At 42.7% G+C, this 21429-nt stretch overlaps 1 protein-coding gene across 1 annotated transcript in view; it reads right to left on the bottom strand.

Annotated features, from left to right (window-relative positions):
• The window catches only part of GXYLT1 (glucoside xylosyltransferase 1), a 32765-nt gene extending 22027 nt beyond the window's left edge, over positions 1-10738 (bottom strand). The window contains exons 1-3 of the mRNA XM_029057593.2: positions 10650-10738; positions 3597-3771; positions 1320-1445 (exon numbers count right to left, since the gene is read on the bottom strand). Coding sequence (XP_028913426.1) covers positions 1320-1445; positions 3597-3771; positions 10650-10702 — 354 coding nt within the window. The 5' untranslated portion in view covers positions 10703-10738. The remainder of the gene's footprint in view (positions 1-1319; positions 1446-3596; positions 3772-10649) is intronic.
• Positions 10739-21429: the final 10691 nt, after the last annotated feature.

The following is a 21429-nucleotide window of genomic DNA, read 5'->3' on the forward strand; positions in this document are numbered from 1 at the left end:
CTGCTGCTCAGATGATGTTTCTACAAAACTGTTCAGTCCATGTTTCCCCACTCCTCAAGAACCTCCAACGGTAGCCCATCTGCCTCCACATCAAAAAGAAACTCCTTACCGTCACCTTTAAAGCTCTCGGTCAACTCACCCACTCCTAGCTCACCTAATTTCCTACTGTAGCCCAGCCTGCACATTTCGCTCCTCTAATGCCAGCTTACTCACCATGCTCAGATCTCGTCTACCTCGCCACGGACTCCTTTCCCACATCCTCTCACTAGCCTAAAACTCTCTCTCGCTCTCATATACACCAGACCACTAATAATAATAATAATGTTGGTATTTGTTAAGCACTTACTATGTGCCGAGCACTGTTCTAAGCGCTGGGGTAGACATAGGGGAATCAGGTTGTCCCACGTGGGGCTCACAGTCTTAATCCCCATTTTTACAGATGAGGGAACTGAGGCACAGAGAAGTTAAGTGACTTGCCCACAGACCACTACTCTCCCCACCTTCAGAGCATTATTTATGTCATCTCCTCTGAGAGGCCTTCCCCAATTAAGGACTTTTTTCCCTGGCTCCCTCTCGCTTCTGTGACCTTTGGGCATTTGATTTTCACCCTACCCTCAGCCCCAAAGCACTGACACGGGTATCTTTAAATTACATGTTATAAATTATTATATTATTATATATTATATATATATTATATTATATTATTAATTATATATTTATATATAATTAATTATATATTATATATTATATATTATATTATATATATTATATTATTATTATAATTATAAATTATTACTGTGGGCAAGTCACTTAACTTCTCTGTGCCTCAGTTCCCTCATCTGTAAAATGGGGATTAAGTGTGAACCCCACGTGGGACAACCTGATTCCCCTGTGTTTACCCCAGCGCTTAGAACAGTGCTCGGCACATAGTAAGCGCTTAACAAATACCAACATTATTAAATTATTTATTTATATTAATGTCCATAAGCTGGTTGGGGCAGGGAATGTATCTGCCAACTCTGTTGTACTGCACTCTCCCAAGCGCTCAGTACAGTGCTCTGCATATAATAAGCGCTCCATAAATACCATTGATGATGATGATATTCAACCCACCCTCAGCCCCACAGTAGTTACGTACCCAGCCATAATTTAACATCTGCCTCCCCTCCAGACTGTAAGCTCTTGTAGGCAAGGAATGTGTCTCCCAATTCTATGGTGTTATATTCTCCCAGGTACTTAATACACTACTCTGCCCACAGTAGAGCTCAATAAATACCACTGATTGATTTATTACTACAATGAAATACAGAAAAACTTACTGGTAAGAACAATCTTTGTGAAGCACATGGTTTGAAGAGTTTTTTCCATTCTGCTGCATTTTCGGGTGGAAAAGTTATTGGATATAAAGTAAAATTAAATTTTTGTAAAAATGTCCAGCTGTCAAGCTAAGGAAAAAAAGAAAAGACAATAGTTTAGTTCTTATTTGAAAATTTCTTCCCCTCAACCCAATGGCAAATCCACTTCTTACCAAATTTAAAAGTTATAAAGATTCAATTTACATCAAATAAAGTTGTGTCAGAAACTACATCAAGGAACCCAAAATCCACCAAACTTCAAAACAGCATCAAGCGGGAAAGAGTTGCAATTAGTTACTGTTAATCCTCATAAGAATGAAAAAAGTAAAAAGGAATAAATGAAGGAAAGCATTCAATTAAGACACTTGAAAAAACCCACAACTGTATTATTATAATTATCACTATTATAGTATTTATAAAGCTCTTAACTGTGTGTCAAGCACTGTTCTAAGTGCTGTAGTAGGTATGAGTTACTCAGGTTGAACACAGTCCCTGTCCTACATGGAGGTCACAATCTAATGTCAAGGGGGAACATGCAAAATCTCCATTTTACAGTTGAGAAAACAGGCATAGAGAGGCTAAGTGACTTGACTTTAATATGAATAGTCCTCTAGTCTATAAACTCACTGTGGGCAGGGAACATGTCTACCAACTCTGTTACACTGTCCTCTCCCGAGCACTTAGCACAGAGCTCTGCCCACGGTAAGCGCTTGATAAATATGATAGATTGACAAACTGCAGATATGCACATACGTGCTGTGGGGCGGAGGGTGGGGTGAGTATCCAGTGATTACAGGGTACAGATCCAAGTGCACAGGAGTTGCAGTAGGGAGAGAGAGTATGGCTTAGTCAGGGAGGGTCACTTGGAGATGTGATTCTCCTCTGAAGCAGGGAGAATGGTGATCTCTCATATATGAAGGGGGGGCAGTTCCAGAACAGAGCGGGTAGTATGGGCCAGAGGCTGGCAGCTACACAGATAAGATCGACATAGGGTGAATGGGTAGACATTAGAGGAGCGAAGTGTGTGGGGTGGGTTGTAGTAGGAAATCAACAAGGTAAGGTAGGAGGGGGTGAGCTGTTTCAGTGCTTTAAAGCTGACTGTAAGGAGTTCCTGTCTTATGTGGAGGTGAATGGGCAACCACTGGAGGTTCTTGCAGAGTGGGGAGACATGGACTGAACTTTTTTTTTTGGAAATCTCTGTCAAGGACTGTGACCCAGAGCAGTGAGAGGTCTCCACTTCTCACCAAGTACCGTTTACCTGTTAATTATTCAAATATTGAATTTTGTGTCTTTAATGGTTTCCATTGTTTGATGCTTACCCCTGTTTTCTGTATGTCTGTCCTCTCCAGCCTAGACTGTGAGTTCCTGTGGGATAGGGCCCAGATCTGAATTGCTTATTTTGTACCTACCACACACACCATAAGTGCTTAATATCAGGTAGTTTTTGAAAGGCTAAATGACCCGACTTAGTTTAGCATATTTTGGACACATCATACGGAGGACTGATTCTCTTAGAGGACACTAATGCTAAGAAAAGTCCAGGGAAGATGGGGAAGAGGCAGACCAGCAGCTAGATGGAGAGAAACCAAAAGAACAATGGAAGAACTGTTAGCAAGGTTACAGATTATGGCAGAAGATAGGACGTTCTGAAGAAAATATATCCAACAGAGTCGCCATGAATCAGAAACAACTCTATGGCATTTGATGATAAATATTTCTACTAAGCCTTTGAGTGGGAGTGTCTTTTGCTAGTCGCATTAGCAGAAAGACATAGCTGAGACACAAGTTTGAAACAAGAACCTATTCAGTTGGATAGTTAATAGACTTAAGAGGCAGCTAGCTGACTGGATTGAAGTTGTTTGTGCATCACATTTACACACACATTAAGAAGCAGTGTGGTCTAGTAGTAAGAGCACTGATCTAAGAATCGGAGGACCGGGCTTCCAATCCTAGCTCTGCCACTTACCTGCTATGTGGCCTACACATCTAGTACCGTATTCCACTCGGTAAACATGGATAATGATCAGAAAAGTAATGAACTGTTCTAGGTTCATATTTCACAAAACTTTAAGAGTAGGTGAAATATTTTCAAGTTTTCAAAATAATTATGGCAGTTGGACACATTTGTATAATTCAATTTGTAGTTCCACTGAGATTTAAAAAGGCATGAGCATTATATTGACTGTTGTAATCATGGACTACTCTTCACTGGTTAAATTCCATCTCAAGCACTGTACTTACAATGTCTCTGAAGCTTTGGTGCAGTTGGTCTTCAGCAAAAATGTGGAATTGTAAAGGTTTGATGCTAAAAATAACTGCTGATTTTAACATAGTTATAGTTTCTTCCAGTCGCTCACCACATGCAACAACGGCTAGGTGCATTTTCTCAACAGGCTGTGCTTTCAGTAAATTATACCTAGAAAAGAGAATAAGTATTTCTGCTTACATCTGTCATAACATAAGCATAAAAGTTTCATTAGCAAAAAGTAACTTAAAGCTAAACATTAAAAAAGATAAGCATGCTATTTTTATCTAAAAAGAAACAGATTCATCTTAATCTATATTTGGCGTAAAGGAAAAACAGCTACAGGGCCTCATGCTGCCTACAATCAACCCTGAATTTTTTTTACAAGAAATCGTCTCTGAGGCAATAGAAGTCTTCACTATGGAGCCAAGGTAAGGTAGATACCATATAAATGTTATCAGTGGCTTAACCTGAAGGTGAAAATAAATTAACAATAATGAACAGTGTTTGAGAAGTGTGGTGTTACCTTGAACACTAACAGAAAACAAGTCAGATTTTTGTGACTTTCACATAAAAAAGCACTAGTGATTGAATACTTCCTACAGAAATCACTGAAATAATCATGAATGCTAGACTGTCGTGGTATCAGTCTGCGACAGATGTAAAATGCCTGAAATATTTTCACCATGCAAATTTCTTAAAAACACAAATTTCCTGTGGTTTTTTCAATTCTCCCGGAATGGTCAATGCTGGTTATTATTACGGTGGGAAAAGTAAATTATTCTGTAACAAATGTCAGTTATACAAATTGTGTGTTTTTGCTGAAAAGATATGTCAATTCCAGAGTCAAGGTAATTACCTTGCTATTCCTCTACACTGTACTCATAGAATCGACCAGCAGGGGGAGCGATTCAGCATCATACCATTTTAACTGAAAAATATCTGAACCTTTCCAATACTGAAAATCAGTTTCAGAAGGGCAATCCAGTCAGTAAGATAAAAACCTTCAGGCTCTAATGCCTAAAGTGAAAGAGCAAAACTAGTGTAAACGCTGGAGCAGCGTGGCTCAGGGGAAAGAGCCCGGGCTTGGGAGTCAGAGGACATGGGTTCTAATCCCTACTCCACCGCTTGTCATCTGTGTGACTTGGGGCAAGTCACTTAGCTTCTCTGGGCCTCAGCTACCTCATCTGTCAAATGGGGATTAAGTCTGGGAGCCCCACGTGGGACAACCTGATTACCCTGTAATCCCCCATAGCGCTTAGAGCCATGCCTTGCACATAGTAAGCGCTTAACAAATGCCATCATTATTATAATACTGCAAGAACAAGAAATCCTATTCACAGACAGATTTGGCAATAATAGAACATCAACTTTAAAAGCATTAAATTTGATCTTGAACATTCGCTAACACTTCTGCTAACATTTCTGCTTACCCTACAACTTTTAGAGTTCGCAGCTCTAACTTATAATTGGCACCTAAAATTAATTTTGCATGCATTGCAAAGAAATGCCATACAGTGAGAAGCAGTGCAGCCTAATGGATAGAGCAGGGACCTGGGAGTCAGAAGGACCTGCGTTCTATTCCCAGCTTGCAGGGAATGTGTCTGTTACACTGTGATACTCTATTCTCCCAAGCACTCAATGCAGTGCTCTGCACACAATAAGCAATCAATAAACGGGACCAAAGAAGGAAAGGAAAGCTGAGTGAGGAGTGAAGGAGAAGTAGCATGGCATAGTGGATAGAGCCGGGTAGTCGGGAGGTCCTGAGTTCTAATCCCATCTCTGCCACTTGTCTGCTGTGTGACCTTGGGCAACTCGCTTCTCTTGTCTGAGCCTCAGTTTCCTCAACTGCAAAAGAGGGATTAAGACTGTGAGCCCCATATGGGACGGGGGCTGTGTCCAACCTAATTAGCTTGTATCTACTCTTGCGCTTAGAACAGTGCCTGGCAAATAGTAAGCGCTTAACAAATACCATAAAAAAGTGACACTCCTGATATCCTACAAATGATTTTAACCATATAAAAATTCCCAGACAGTACAGTTGAAGCTTCTTTCTCTTAGCCACTATAATACACTCTTACTCTTAAGATAATATTTTGAACAAATGAGTTACCTGATATTAGATAGTGTATTTACATATTGTACTGATTAGAGGGGAAAGTTGTGATGATCCTCGCTCACCATCCCTAACTCTTAAGAATTTAACACTTGTAAAGTCCCCAAGGAGGGAATGAAATCCAGACCCAAAAAAAACCCTTTGAAATGAAAACTACATTGTCCACAGAGAGGGAGGCTACTTTCAGAAAAGTAGCAAAGGAAGCTTCGTGGACCCCAGAGGACAGAAACAGGCTGAGAATGATCAATTTGCTTATTCAGTGCTATCCATTGAGCGTCCACAGTGTGCAAAGCAGTATTCTAAGTGCTGGGGAAAAATACATGGATGAAGATTACACAGGGCCCCTGCCCCCCAAGAAGCTAATAATCTAGGGAACAGGTCTAACAATAGACACGTAATAAGAAAAGGGCATACACACACAGAAAAAGTTAAATACAGAAAGAATAAGACAGAATTTCCGTTTAAAGAATCAGGGTCCCAGGTTCCCTGTGGCTCACATATGTCTGATCAGAGCCCAAGGGTCACAACAGCCATAGCTGCCAAGCGTTCTCCAAGTTGAGAACACATGTTGCTGCTGCATCCTCACCCTGACTGGCTTAGAGGAGGGTATGATGGGAGTTTCCCCAGGGTGGGGACATAGTGGGTGTCTCCTCCCCAGGGAAAAGAGCCTCGTGGCTCCTGTGTCCAGGGAAACGCCAGGCCTCGCACTCCCCCTGTCTCCACAACCAGCTGCAGGAGGCAGGTGGTGACAGGTGAGGTGGTGTGAGGGTGGGGAAGCTGACTCAGGTTGTAGGAGCCACTGATTTTGATGGAGGGTTACAGTGTTTACTCAACCAACTGTCTTCTACACACAATTAACCTCAAGGTATAATGGGGGATGCAAGATTGTTTGGAAAGCAGTCACTGGGGCCTGCCCAGGGATAGGAAGAAAAAGCTCAGAATGAGCTAACAGGAATACAGGTCTGTGTTTTAGAGATATTTCTTCTTTAAAATGTGCACACAGAGATGGGTCAGGATGAGAAAAGGCTACAGCTAGTGGAGGATTGGGAGGGGAAGGGGCGTGGGGGGAAGGGTCGCTTCTTAGAAAAGGGCAAACCTGGGGTTGGGGGGCTGTACAGTGAATTACTGTAATTTGCTGACTGCAACTTCTAGAAGAGACGCAATGCAGTCTCAAGTGCCTTCTTACCTAAATCTTCTTTCTCTCCTTCCCTCCCCCTTTTCTTTTTTCTCCTACACCCTTTATGGCTAGATTTAAATTTTCCTCGTAATAGCTTATTCCCTGCTTTGGGATTGCATAAAAATAGAGCAATTATGTGAGAAAATTTGGTAATAATGATATAGTAAATTGCTAATTCCATTACCAAGAGTTTTAGTAATTTGCATCTTTTGTGAAAGTGCAAAAATAGCCATCATCAGGAACGAGTTTGATGCACCTGCTTTTTAGGTTTTCATTTTTGTGCCATCGAAAGTTTTGGTGTCACTTTATAACCACCATATTCTAGACATGGAGAAAGGAAAGCCAAGAAGGAAATCAGCTTCAGTCTTTAACTATGGGTCACCAAATCAGTGAATTATTAATAATAATAATAATAATAACTGTGGTATTTGTTAAGTGCTTACTGCGTGCCAGGCGCCGGACTAAGCGCTGGGGTGGATACAAGCAAATTGGGTTAGACAGAGTCCCTGTTCCACATGGGGCTCACAGTCTCAATCCCCATTTTACAAATGAGGTAACTGAGGCACAGAGAAGTCACTTCATTTGTCCAAGGTTACATAGCAGACAAGTAGCGGAGCAGGATTAGAACTCATGGCCTTCTGACAACCAGGCTCTATCCACTAAGCTATGTTACTACTCCTCACTCTGCTTTCCTTTTCTTCTTCCTGCACCAATTGCTTGTGTCCTTTTTTACTCATTTTTTCCCCATAATGTTCTCCAGCACAAAGCCAACACAGTTTGGATAATAAAATAGGGCTTAGGAAAGATATAAAGTTAAGCATTTTTTTTCCTACTATAAAATCAGGTTCCTACGAAGTTGCCACTTAATTTTAGACACACATACACACACACCGAAGCTGAACCTCAGGCTTTCCCTTTCATCATAAGAAACTGTGAGGAGAATGTCTACAGATCACTATTTTAACTTATGGATCAACAACAATCAGCGTTACAGTGAGAGGTGGTCTAGTAAATGGCAGTGAACAGTGAATCTATTATGCTCAGCTATATCTTCTGGATCACCTATGAGCCACACTTTGCATCAAATAGCAAGGGAGGATCACCACCAATGAAACCCTAACAGGCAGACTACTTATTTATATTGAAGCTCAACACGGCTTTTCTGAGTAGGACATACTGGGAAAAGAGATGATAGAACATGATATCCAAACAGGACAGCAAAATGGTGACATGAATTAAGGCAAGACAAAACAGAATAAGCATTTTAAATTAGTAACAGTACTTATTCAGGACCTATTGGGCATAATGCACTGTACTGCAACCTGCTTGGGAAGTATAAAACAGGCAAGTGACATTTCCTGCCCATACTTTTTTTAATGATATATGTTAAGTACTCAATATGTGTTCTAAACTCTGGGGTAGATACAATGTAGGACACAGTCCCTGACCCATAGGGGGTTCTGGGTCCAAATATGAGGGAAAACAGGTATTGAATCTCCATTTGGTAGCTGAGGAAACTGAGGTACAGAGTCAGGAAGTGACTTGCCCAAGGTCACACGGCAGGCAAGCGGTGGAGCCAAAACTAGAACCCAGGTCCTCTAGCTCGTGGGCCCATACTCCTTCCACTAAGGCCACAGTGCTTCTCCTTATAAGGACACACAAAAGTATTTACAAAGTAATCAAAATAAGAAATTGAATGCACAACTGAACAGAAGACTAAACATAGGTGCTGAGGATGATAGATATGATTTGAGATGTTGGTAAACACACAAGCACACACCCCTGCCAAACCTGTGGTATGGCAACAGACCGCTTAGAACATCAGCAGCAACTGGGTATAAAGGGCACTTTCCTGAAGCAGGGCCTCCAAACACAGAAAGGAAAGCCAAGAAGCAGACTTGGAAAAACCAGCCATCGCAAGTAGCAGATGCAAAGAACAACCTTTACATCCCCAATCACTGAGCACTTCCCATGGTGCACAGCACTGGGATAAGTGCTTGGGAAAGTACAATACAATGAACTTTGTAATGGGATCCCTACCCACATGGAGTTCCTTCATATTCGGAGACACCATTAAAGGCAAAGCTCACCGGAGATTAAATGTGTCTTATGTGGGATCCTCATTTCTATTTATTTATATTGATGCTACTGATGTCTGTCTGCTTGTTTTGTTTTATTGTCTGTCTCCCTGCTTCTAGACTGTGAGCCCATTGTTGGGTAGGGATTGTCTCTATCTGTTGCCGAATTGTACTTTCCAAGCGCTTAATACAGTGCTCTGCACACAGTAAGCGCTCAGTAAATCCAAATGAATGAACGAATTCCCGGCCACATAAAGAGTCTAACCCTTGCCGTGCTTCACGTTTGGAGTGTCTGGCACTGTTTTCTCTTTGGCCTCCTTGTCTCTCTTTCCATGATGGCAGTACGCCCTGTGGGTCGCTCCATAGCAACTGACTCCCAGTTTTGAGCAGGGAACAAGCACTGACTGAGGCTCTGTTTCACTGTGTCCTTAAAATGCTTCTACTGTCCCACCCTCGCTTTTGGTTTCCCCATTTCAGCTCTCCATTTGGCAGTTGTTGCTCATTCCCCTCACGTGTCTCACCCAGAGGAGCTGTGGAAAGGTGAACAGAGCTTCTCTACTAATAATTATAATAATAATAAAGGTATTTATTAAGCACTTACTATGTGCCAGGCACTGTACTAAACGCTGGAGTGGGTACAGGCAAATCGGGTAGGACACAGTCCCTGTACCACGTAGAGCTCTCCATCTCAATCCCCATTTTACTGATGAGGTAACCGACGCCCAAAAAAGTGAAGTGCCTTGCCCAAGGTCACACAGCTGACAAGGGGTGGAGTCGGAATTAGAACCCATGACCTTCTGACGCCCAGGCTAGACTCCCAGCTTTGCACCTCACTGTCTGATGGTGGTGAGCCTAGCCTGATTATCGTGATTATGTTGTCTTGTTTTTGTCCGTCTCCCCCGATTAGACCGTAAGCCCGTCATTGGGCAGGGATTGTGTCTGTTGCCGAATTGTACACTCCAAGCACTTAGTACAGTGCTCTGCACATAGTAAGTGCTCAATAAATACTACTGAATGAATGAATGAATGAATGAATAGCCTGTAAGGGAGGATGATGGAATGACTCAAGGAGCCTGATTTGGTGCCTGGGTGGAGTCCAGGTCACAGACACAGAGAGAAGGATGGACAAGAACAACACTACTGCTCTGTCAGCCTTTAGTTCAATCTGGAGCCCGATATGGCACTGCTATCACATGCTGTTTAATGGTCTTCCCGGAGATGTGCCAGCCTCGACGAGCCTATTTCATTGATTCCACCGCATTTACTGAGCGCTCACTATGTGCAGAGCCCTGTACTAAGCGCTTGATTTTTTTCCGCATCTATTTTCCTCTTAACTATACACACATAAGAGCTCGCAACAAGTGCCATCTCTCAATATGAAGGGCAGTTACATTTGTATAACAACTACATTTATGGTAGCCATACGGAGAAAGGCCAATTCATATCGCTCAGAAAAAGGAGAGAGGACACATTCAGAAGAAGTTTAATTAGAGCATACTCTAAATCCAGAGAATCAAGTAAGCCCAATCAGAAAAAAATGCACTGGGGCAGCAAGAAAAGAAAAGAACTGGAAATAAAAGATTGTGGCTTTTATTAGCAAATTCAAGTTTTTTATTGGGTGCTCCTGGCTACACTGATCTGTCGATGAAACAAAGGTCTACTGAATAGCAGGGCCTACCTAAGAGTCGCTTCCCAAAAGCAGGTCATTCCACAAACATCAGAGGGCAGCATCCAATAGGGATTCCAGTAAGATACAGAGCAATTCTTACACCTAACAGAATAAGACAGAAACAGAAAGTCCTATGAGAACATTTCTGATTTTGACGGCTTAACAAGCAATTAACCCCGTGTAGTAATCGTCTGCATCTTCTATTTTCAAAGCGCTACTGTTTATATTGTGGGGATAAAAATGATGATTATGCTGCATGGCTTATGCAGACTTGCAACTGGGCTGATTCCACATCCAAATACTGGCTCAACCTAACATGAGCATAGGATTTATTAATAGAACTCAATTTTAAATATTTATGGAATACTGTTAATACATCTGAATCACACACTCTACCTTTTTAAAAGAGTTGAGAAGTTTCTTCATGAATGTTTAACACATCCCTATGTAAACGCTGGGTGAGAAAACTGGAGATTTCTCAGAAATAAATACAAACGAATACAAGTCGAGTTCTCAACTAAACCTCATTCCTACATGTTGTGTGAAGGTGTATATAATGACTTCTGATCATCTCTTCCATTACTTCCAAACAGAAATTTAGTATTCAACGGAAACTTTGAAGAACTGGGAACATCTGATGTTTGGATGATAATCCCCTGACCCTTTATGTACCTCTACTGTGAGGAAAGGGGCGGGGGAGAATCACAACAGCCTATAATGGAATTAAAAATACTAATAAACTGCACAAAATGGAACTAATGTTGTATATACAGAGCCACAGAAATACACCAAGAAATTCAATAAAGTTAAGTATCACTTATACGTAGGGTTCTGTACTCACCTGTTTTCAAACTATATCAGCTAAATACGTTATAAAGGATTTTTTTTCTTACCTGTTTATGCCAATCTCTTCGGGGACTCGGGCACTGCTGAAGCAAAACTGCTACTCTAGAATGTCAGAGGAAAATTTCCTAATCTATAGCCTCTTTCAAATGATAAACAGTTTAGCTTTAGATTCATTAGGTCTCAGGTGGCTCAAAGCCGGAAAGTGGTGCATGATTACTTGGCAAGAGAGTGAGAACTGAGACAGCAGCTTAATGTTTCTTCAGGAAATCAGTTTCCGAGTGGCTCTTGGCAAAGCATGAGAAAGGTGGTAAATGGACAGCAAGATTACACATCCAGAACTGTGGCTCTTAAGGTTTTTATCACAGTCAAGGGAAGTGACTTCACTTTTTTTAACTTCATTTTTGCTGAATTTGTTCCCCGATAGCTTAAAAACATGCTTTTTATCAGTGCTTAACTTCTCTCTTCCTAGAGTTTGATTCTGAAAATTAGCATGTAGAAGATACAGTGCAACCACAATTGAAAAAGAAGTTTATGATGTATTTTCAGAATGCATATTTTGAGAACTACGGGTAGCAATTTGCCCTACCCCCAAGAAAAAAATTCTGCTGCAAAGTCATCTCCTTTTCGTGCTGATTAAAATAGCTTTAGAAGTATCTGCTGCCTATGGAATTAAGTGACCCTGATTCTTTTTTGAACCAATTTTACTTTCAGCATTTCCACTAAGTCATTTGATAAAAGCAAAATAAACCTTATCATCCAAGTCATTGCTGTCTGATTCAATTAGCCAACATTAGTGCCTCCTAATCAGAGTCTGCAGCCTCTGAATTAAAAGGATCCTTTATTACCCAATGTGGAGCTGTTTCTACCCGTTACCATTATCATCTCGGGTATTAAGTCTCCCTTCTATACGAATTTGCAGGGAGGAAGAATGAGGCTTAGGATTTCTTTATCTTATGTTTTTAATTTCTCTTGACCTTTTAACAGAACGTTCTCTGAAGCCGTTTTTTCACCTGCAAATGTAGAAACCATTTTGTGCAGGTAACGAAAGAATCCTATGAGCTCGTCTATGGATAAGGGGGCTCTGTGGGACTTTACATAGGTAAGATAGTGTGGACTTTACATAGGTAAGATAGTGTAACTTAAGAACTGCCAAAGTGAACTCTGAACTGTACGCTTGGGGTGGGTAGGAAACAAGTCTAAACACTCTTGTCATTGTCATTCTGCACTCTCCCAAGGTCTTAGTACAGTGCTCTGTACACAATAAATGCTCAATAAATCAATTGACTGAACTGGATCTTCAGGCTGTCCTGTAGTGAATTCAAAGCCAAAATCCTAGTTTTTTCTCGTCTTCACTTTATGGGCCTTAAGAACAAGAATCCATGATTGTTCTGATAGGAGCTAACTCCAGGCGTTTGGTCCATTTCCAAACTGCTCCAATCAACTGTATTTACAGAGCATTTACTGTGTGCAGAGTACTGTATTAACTGGGGAGGGTACAATATAATAGAATTGGTAGGCACATTCCCTGCCCACAGCAAGCTTTCAGTCTAGAAGGGGGAGACACATAATCTAAATAAATTAGGGCTAAATCCATAAGTACTATGGGGCTGCGGGAAGGGTGAATAAAGGGTACAAATCCAAGGGCAACCCAGAAGGGGGTGGGAGAAGAGGATATGAGGGCTTAGTTGGGGACGGCCTCTTGGAGATACGCTTTGAATAAGGCTTTGAAGGTAGGGAGAGTGATCATCTATTCGTTATGAAGACGAAGGGCATCCCAGGCTAGAGACAGAACGTGAGCGCAAAGTCAGCGGTGAGATAGACGAGACTGAGGTACAATGAGTAGTTGCATTAGAAGCGAAGTGTGAGGGCTGGGTTGTAGGAGCAAATCAGCAACGGTAAGGTAGCATGGGGTGGGCAAGGTGATTGAGTTCTTTAAAGCCTGTGTTAAGGGGGTTCTGTTAGATGTGGAGGTGGATGGACAACCACTAGAGGTTCTTCAGTGGGGAAACATGGACAGAACAGGTTTGCAGAAAAATGATCTGGGCGGCAGAGTGAAGTATGGAGTGGGGTGGGAAGAAAGGAGAAGCAGAGAGGTCAGCAAGTTATCTGATGCAGTAACCAATCGATCAATTGTATTTATCTAACACTTTCTGTGTGCAGAGCAGTGTACTAAGCATTTAGGAGAGTACACCACAACAATAAAACAGACGCATTCCCTGTCCGCAACGAGCTTACAATCTGGGGGGAGATATATTAATATAAATACATACATTATGTATATATACATAAGGGCTGAGGGGCTGGGGAGGATGGTGAGAAAAGCGAGCAAGTCAGAGTGATGCAGAGGGAAGTGTAAAAGAGGAAATGAAAGCTGAGTCAAAGACGACCTCTTGGAGGAGATGTGCCTTCAATAAGGCCTTGAAGGTGGCGAGAGTAACCGTCTCCTGGCTATGAACAGGGAGGGCATTCCAGGCCAGAGGCAGGACTTGGCGAGGTAGACGAGATCAAGGTACAGTGAGTAGGCTGGCATTAGAGGAGAGGAGTGTGCAGGCTGGGTTGTAGTAGAAGAGTAGCAAGGTGAGGTAGGAGGGAGCAAGGTGATTGAGTGTTTTAAAGTCGACAGTAAGGAGTTTCTGTTTGACGCGTAGGTAGATGGGTAACAACTGGAGGTGAGGAAACAAACTGAACGTTTCTGCAGAAAAATAATCTGGATAGCAGAATGAAGTATGGACTGAAGTGGGGAGAGACAGGAGGCAGCGAGTTCAGTAACAAGACTGATACGCTAATCAAGGCAGTATACAATAAATGCTTGGAATAACATGGTAGATATTTAGAAGGAGAGGAAAGGGCAGATTTTACTGATGTTGCGAAGCAGGATAGCCTAGTCGACAGAGCACAGGCTTGGGAGTCAGAAGGACCTGGGTTCCAATTCCAGCTCTGCCACTTGTTGCTGTGACCTTGGGGAAGACACAACTTCTCTGTGCCTCAGTTTTCCTCATCTGTAAAACAGGGATTAAGACTGTAAGCCCCATGTGGGACAGAGACTGTGTCCAACATGATTTTACTTGTATCTACCCCAGCGCTTAGAACAGTGTTTGACACAACATAAGCGCTTAATACCATCATCATCATTATTATAACTAGGGTGAACTGACAGGATTTAGTGACTGATTGAATAAGTGGGAGGAATGAGAGAGAGGAGCCAAGGTTAAGGGCTTGGGAGACAGGAAGGATGATGCCGTCTACAGAGATGGGAAAGTCAGGGGAAGGATAAGGTTTGGGTGGGAAGATAAAAAGTTCTGTTTTAAACATGTTAAGTTTGAGGTGACAACAGGACATCCAAGAAGAGACTGTCTTTAAGGCAGGAGGAAATGCCAGACTGCAGAGAGGGAAAGAGATTATGGTTGAAGATGTAGATTTGGGAATCATCGGCATAAAGGCGGTAGCTGCAGCCATGGGAGTGAATGACTTCTCCAAGGGGGTGGATGCAGATGGAGAATAGACGGGGACCCAGAACTGAACCTTGAGGGACCCCCACAGTTAGGGGGTGAGAGGCAAAGGAGACCCCTGCAAAATAGACTGAGAATTAGTGGCCAGAGATAGGAAAAGAACCAGGAGAGGACAGTGTCGATGAATCCGAGGTTGGATAATGTTTCCAGGAGAAGGGCGTGGTCGACAGTGTTGAAGACAGTTGAGATGTCAAGAAGGATTAGGATGGTAAGAAGGAGATCATTTGTGACCTTTGAAAGTGCTGTTTCTGTGGAGAAGGGGTCAGAAACCAGACTGTAGAGGCTCAAGGAGAGGAGAGGAACTTGAGACACCTGATGCAGACAACTCACCCAACAGAGGAACAGTACTGCAGAGGAACAGTAGAACAGGGGTGATGACTGGAGGGAGCCGTGGGGTCAAAAGAGGGTTTTGTTAGGTTGGGGAGATGTGAGCATGTTTGAAAGCAGAGGGGAAGAACAATAATAATAAGATTAATGTTGGTATTTGTTAAGCGCTTACTATGTGCAGAGCACTGTTCTAAGCGCTGTTGTAGATACAGGGTAATCGGGTTGTCCCAGTTGAGGCTCACAGTTAATCCCCATTTTACAGATGAGGTAACTGAGGCACAGAGAAGTGAAGTGACTTGCCCACAGTCACACAGCTGACAAGTAGCAGAGCGGGTATTCAAACCCATGACCCCTGACTCCCAAGCCCAGGCTCTTTCCACTGAGCCATGCTGCTTCTGAGAGTGAACAGTTGAAGACAGCAGTAAGGGACCCACATATTCAATCCTTCACTAAATCCTGTCGGTCCCTCATTGACAACATCACTAAAATCCACCCTTTCATCTCCATCCAAACGGCTACCAGAGCAACACAATCACTCATCCTAGCCCGACTGGATTACTGCACCAGCCTCCTTGACGACCTCCCAGCCTTCTGCCTCTCTCCACTCCAGTCTATACTTCATTCTGCTGCCTGGATCATTTTTCTACAGAACAGTTCAAGACATATCACCCCACTCCTCAAAAAACTTCAGTGGTTGTCCTTCCACCTCTACATCGAACAAAAACTCCTAAGGTTGGCTTTAAAGAACTCCACCACCTTGCCCTCTCCTACCTCACCTCGCTACTCTCCTTCTTCCACCCAGCCTGCACACTTCACTCCTTTAGTGTTAACCTCTACAATATCGCCAAGATCCGCCCTTTCCTCTCCACCCAAACGGCTACCTTACTATTACGGGCTCTCGTTATATCCCGGCTAGACTACTGTGTCAGCCTTCTCTCTGATCTCCCTTCCTCCTCTCTCGCCCCGCTCCGGTCTATTCTTCACTCCGCTGCCCGGCTCATCTTCCTGCAGAAACGATCTGGGCATGTCACTCCCCTTCTTAAACAACTCCAGTGGTTGCCTATCGACCTCTGCTCCAAACAAAAACTCCTCACTCTAGGCTTCAAGGCTCTCCATCCCCTTGCCCCTTCCTACCTCTCCTCCCTTCTCTCTTTCTACTGCCCACCCCGCACGCTCCGCTCCTCTGCCGCCCACCTCCTCACCGTCCCTCGGTCTCGCCTATCCCGCCGTCGACCCCCGGGTCACGTCCTCCCGCGGTCCTGGAACGCCCTCCCTCCTCACCTCCGCCAAACTGATTCTCTTTCCCTCTTCAAAACCTTACTTAAAAATCACCTCCTCCTAGAGGCGTTCCCAGACTGAGCTCCTCTTCCCCCTCTACTCCCTCTGCCATCCCCCCTTTACCTCTCCGCAGCTAAAGCCTCATTTTCCCCTTTTCCCTCTGCTCCTCCACCTCTCCCTTCCCATCCCCACAGCACTGTACTCGTCCGCTCAACTGTATATATTTTCGTTACCCTATTTATTTTGTTAATGAATTGTACATCGCCTTGATTCTATTTATTTGCCATTGTTTTTACGAGATGTTCTTCCCCTTGACGCTGTTTAGTGCCATTGTTCTCGTCTGTCCGTCTCCCCCGATTAGACTGTAAGCCCGTCAAACGGCAGGGACTGTCTCTATCTGTTGCCGACTTGTTCATCCCAAGCGCTTAGTACAGTGCTCTGCACATAGTAAGCGCTCAATAAATACTATTGAATGAATAACCTTCTCACTGTGCCTCAGTATCGCCTGTCCCACCACCGACCCCTAGCCACATCCTGCCTCTAACCAGCAATGCCCTCCCTCCTCAACTCCCAATTACTTTGCCCCCCCCTTCAAAACCTTATTGAAGGCACATCTCCTCCAAGAGGCCTTCCCAGGCTAAGTCCCCCTTTCCTCTTCTCCCTTCTGTGGCACTCTGAGTTGCTCCCTGTGTCCTACTCCTCTCCTGACCCCACTGCATTTATGTATATATCTGTAATTTATTTGTATTGATGTCTGTCTCCCCCCTTCTAGAATGTTAACTCATTGTGGACAGAGAATGTGTCCGTTTATTCTTGTTCTGAGCTTTCCCAAGCGCCTAGTACAGTGTTCTGCACATAGTAAGCACTCAATCAGTACGACTGAATGAATGAATACAATATAACAGAGTAGGTAGACACACTCCCTGCTCACAAGGAGCTTTCTATCTAATCCATCCTCTCTATTAGTGAAGCAGAGCATCATCTCACCCAAGTTCTTCCCCTCTCGTCTCCCGCAGGCATCTATTTAACACAAGATATTTAGTGACTACTCAGACCCATGCTACCACAGTTCATACTATGCCACTCTTCAGACCTATCCTCTTCATGCTGATGGTGAAGTGACTAGCAGAAATAAACAATCGTTCCCAAGCACTTAAGACGGTGTTCTGTACAAAGTAAGTGCTTAATAAATATCACTGATTGGTATTTTCTGAGCACTTACTGTGTGCGGAGTACTGTACTGAGGTCTTGGGAAAGTAAGTTGAGTTGGTAGACATGTTCCCTGCCCACAACGAGCTTGCAATTCAGAGGGAAGAAATAAAAATGAAAATAAAGTACAGGTATGTACACAAGTGGGGTGGGGCTAAGTGAATAAAATATCAAGTGTTTAAAGGGTACAGATCCAAGGGCAAGATTTCACCTTGGGCAGATCTTTTAGAGGAGATGTGGTTTTAATAAGGCTTCGAAGGTGGGAAGAATGGGGTAAAACATTGCAATGAATGAGGAGATAATTTCTCAGGAGACGGTCCTACACCTATAATCTTGCTGTCCACTTACTACCTAGAAGGCAAGATGTCTAGTTGATCTTATATGCTCCCACAACACTAGGCGGACTATCATTTTTCTAATATTATTCAACAGTACTTACTGAGTGCCTCCTTAGTGCGGAGCACTGTACTAAGCACTTGGGCAAGTATAAAAGAATTAGTAGACACGATCCATGCCTTCAAGTATTTTATAATCTAGCAGGTGGCTCCCTACAGTTTCTCGTAAGATTTACTGTACAAGCTTTTTGGAATTTTTACGAGATTAACACAGTAGTTATCTCTCACTCCAATAAACAAACTCCCCGGAAATACAGTGCCTTAATTTTTTGTAAGAGGAATTGTATCTACAGTACTAATGCCTTCTTCTATAAAGATGCTTTCTGTGATTAAGAAGAACAAAGCTCTTTTTCACAGGCATATTAACTCCAGAAGCTAACAAAAATATCTCATACTACACTTTTTAAGTTTTAACTAAGCAAACTGCAGAGAAAACTCCCAAGCTATCAAGTTGCACTTGTATTTGCACCTTATTTTCACCCCACCCTGAGCCCCGCAGCATTTAGGAACATATGTGATGTATCTATGTTAATGTCTGTCTCCCCCTCTAGACTGTAAGCTCCTTGTGGGCAAGGAACAAGGCTACCAACTCTGTAATAGTGCACTCTCCCAAGAACTCAATTCAGGGCTCTGCACACATTAAGTGCTCAATAAATGGGATTGATTATCACTTACAAAAACAGTGAATCTCAAGTGACACATCAGTAGATTATTCTTTTGCTGAACCCATAACTAAACAGTTTGCTTCACCTTGACCTAGCTGCCATGAGCAAGAACCCATCCTATCAAGACCTATAAACAGATATGCAGAAAAAAGAAAAAAACTGATGTGTTTTATCATGAATTTTCTGTATCAGCTGTGGATCTAAACATCTAATATCTCTCGTGTGGCTCCCAGCAATAAGCAACTGACAAAAACAACATTCTAGATATAAATTGGGGCTAGAGAGAGTTTGCCTTTATACTTATTTGTGCTTAATAGCTGCAGGGGCTTCAATTTTGAATTGTTCATCATACGTTCCTTTTGAATTTACTACTGCTTGCTCTTGTTTTCTTTTCTTTCTTGTACTCTCCTCCCCTGATTTTCAATCCTTCTATTGTTCCCCACCTTGCTAATTGGATACAATCATTATATTTTACACATATAAAATTTTCTAAGTGTAACACCATCAACTCCCTATCAGAAAAGAAATACAAAAAATTCTAATCTACAAATAACTTTCAGAGCAGGGCAAGCAGCATAGTTTAGTGGAAAGAGCAAAGGCTTGGGAGTCAAAGACCTGGGTTCTAATCCCGGCTCCACTTCATGTCTGTCTGCTCTGTGACCTTGGGCGAGCCACTTAACTTCTCTGTGCTTCAGTTTCCTCATCTGTAAAATGGGGTTCAATACCTGTTTTATCTCCCCCTTGAACTGTGAGCCCCATGTGGGACAAGAACTATGTCCAACCTAATTATCTTATATCTAATAATAATAATAATAATGTTGGTATTTGTTAAGCGCTTACTATGTGCAGAGCACTGTTCTTAGCACTGGGGGAGATACAGGATCATCAGGTTGTCCCACATGGGGCTCACAGTTTTAATCCCCATTTTACAGATGAGGTAATTGAGGTACAGAGAAGTGAAGTGACTTGCCCACAGTCACACAACTGACAAGTGGCAGAGCTGGGATTTGAACCCATGACCTCTGAGTTCCAAGCCCGTGCTCTTTCCACTGAGTCACACTGCTTCTCTGTACCCCAGTACCCCAGTACTTAGTACCGTGCTCGACACACAGTAAGAACAGAACAAGTACCATAGCTATTAGCATTATTATTAGTTTTTTAAAAATAAAATCTTCTAAACAAAATTGATCTTGAAATAAAAGAGCCACAGAGCTAGAAAAGATTTTAAAAGACCAACATTTGGAGAGGTAAATCTAAGACATTAAGACCTGGTTCGTATTCAGCAGTAAATGAGCGCTTGGGATGACTGGACTAATGAACACTCACCCAGTTATCTTTATTACCTATTATAGATTCTACAATTGGGGTTTTCACCATTATTTTCCTTATTTCACTAGCAGAAGTGCACTACACCATCAGTGGACAATTTAACACGAAAAGGTCAAAGGTTTTTATAATGTGAAGATTAACACAGCACCGCCCAGTGAAACGAGTAAAGAGAAGACTGGGAGTCTGGCTCTAGTCCTGGCTCCACCACTTGCCTGCTGTGTGAGCGTAAATCACCTAACTTTTCTGTTCCCCAGTTTCCTCATCTGTAAAATTAGTATCATGGTATTTGCTAAGCACTTACTATGTGTCAGACACTGTTCTAGATATTGGGGTAGATACATGATAATCACACTGAACATCCCCTTGTCCCAAATGGGGGTCACGGTCTAAGGAGAGGGGAGAACAGGGATTTAATCCCCATTTTACAGTTGAGGAAACCGAGGCACAGAAAAGTTAAGTGACTTGACCAAGGTCACATAGCAAACAATTGGAAAAGCTGAGATTAAACCCAGGTCCTCTGACTCTCAGGCCTGTGCTCTTTCCATTCGGCCATGTCACTTCAAAATGGAAATTCAATGCCTGTTCTCCTTCCCCCTTAGAATATGATCCCAGTGTGGGATGGGAACTATGTCCAATCAACCCTATACTTACCACAGTCTCTGGTTAATAGTAAGTACTTAACAACTATCACAATTGTTACACATAAGAGAGCAGATTATTCACAGAGGCAAAGAACTTTTGAGATTTATTAACAAATGCATCAGCTTCAGAAAAAAATCTGAGGAAATAACATGGCAATTATTTTTGGGTTTGATGATGATGCTGAAAGTGCTCAAGGCTGATGGATGTTAATTACCATACACACAGACTTTTTGTTTTGCCACTAAATTCACTATATATAGAACTGGCTTTGCTTTCAACTCTGCCTCAGTCTCATAATCTTCCTGAAGCACCTGCTCAGAACTTTCCACAGAAAGAGCCATTGCATGCCTAGCCTGACTCTGTGTGTGTGTGTGTGTGTGTGTGTGTGTGTGTGTGTGTGTTGTGTGTATGGGGATTGGGGGGGCGGGGGGGTAGAGAGTTTTGAAAAGCAGCATGGCTTAGTGGACAGCGCATGACCCTGGGCAACAGAAGGACCTCCTGGATACTAAACCTGGCTTTGCGACAGGTCTGCTGTGTGACCTCGGGCAAAGTGAGAACTTCTCTGGGCCCCAGTTACCTCTTCTTCAAA

Source organism: Ornithorhynchus anatinus, chromosome 2 (genome assembly GCF_004115215.2).
Source record: "Ornithorhynchus anatinus isolate Pmale09 chromosome 2, mOrnAna1.pri.v4, whole genome shotgun sequence".
Classification (NCBI taxonomy): Eukaryota; Metazoa; Chordata; class Mammalia; order Monotremata; family Ornithorhynchidae; genus Ornithorhynchus; species Ornithorhynchus anatinus.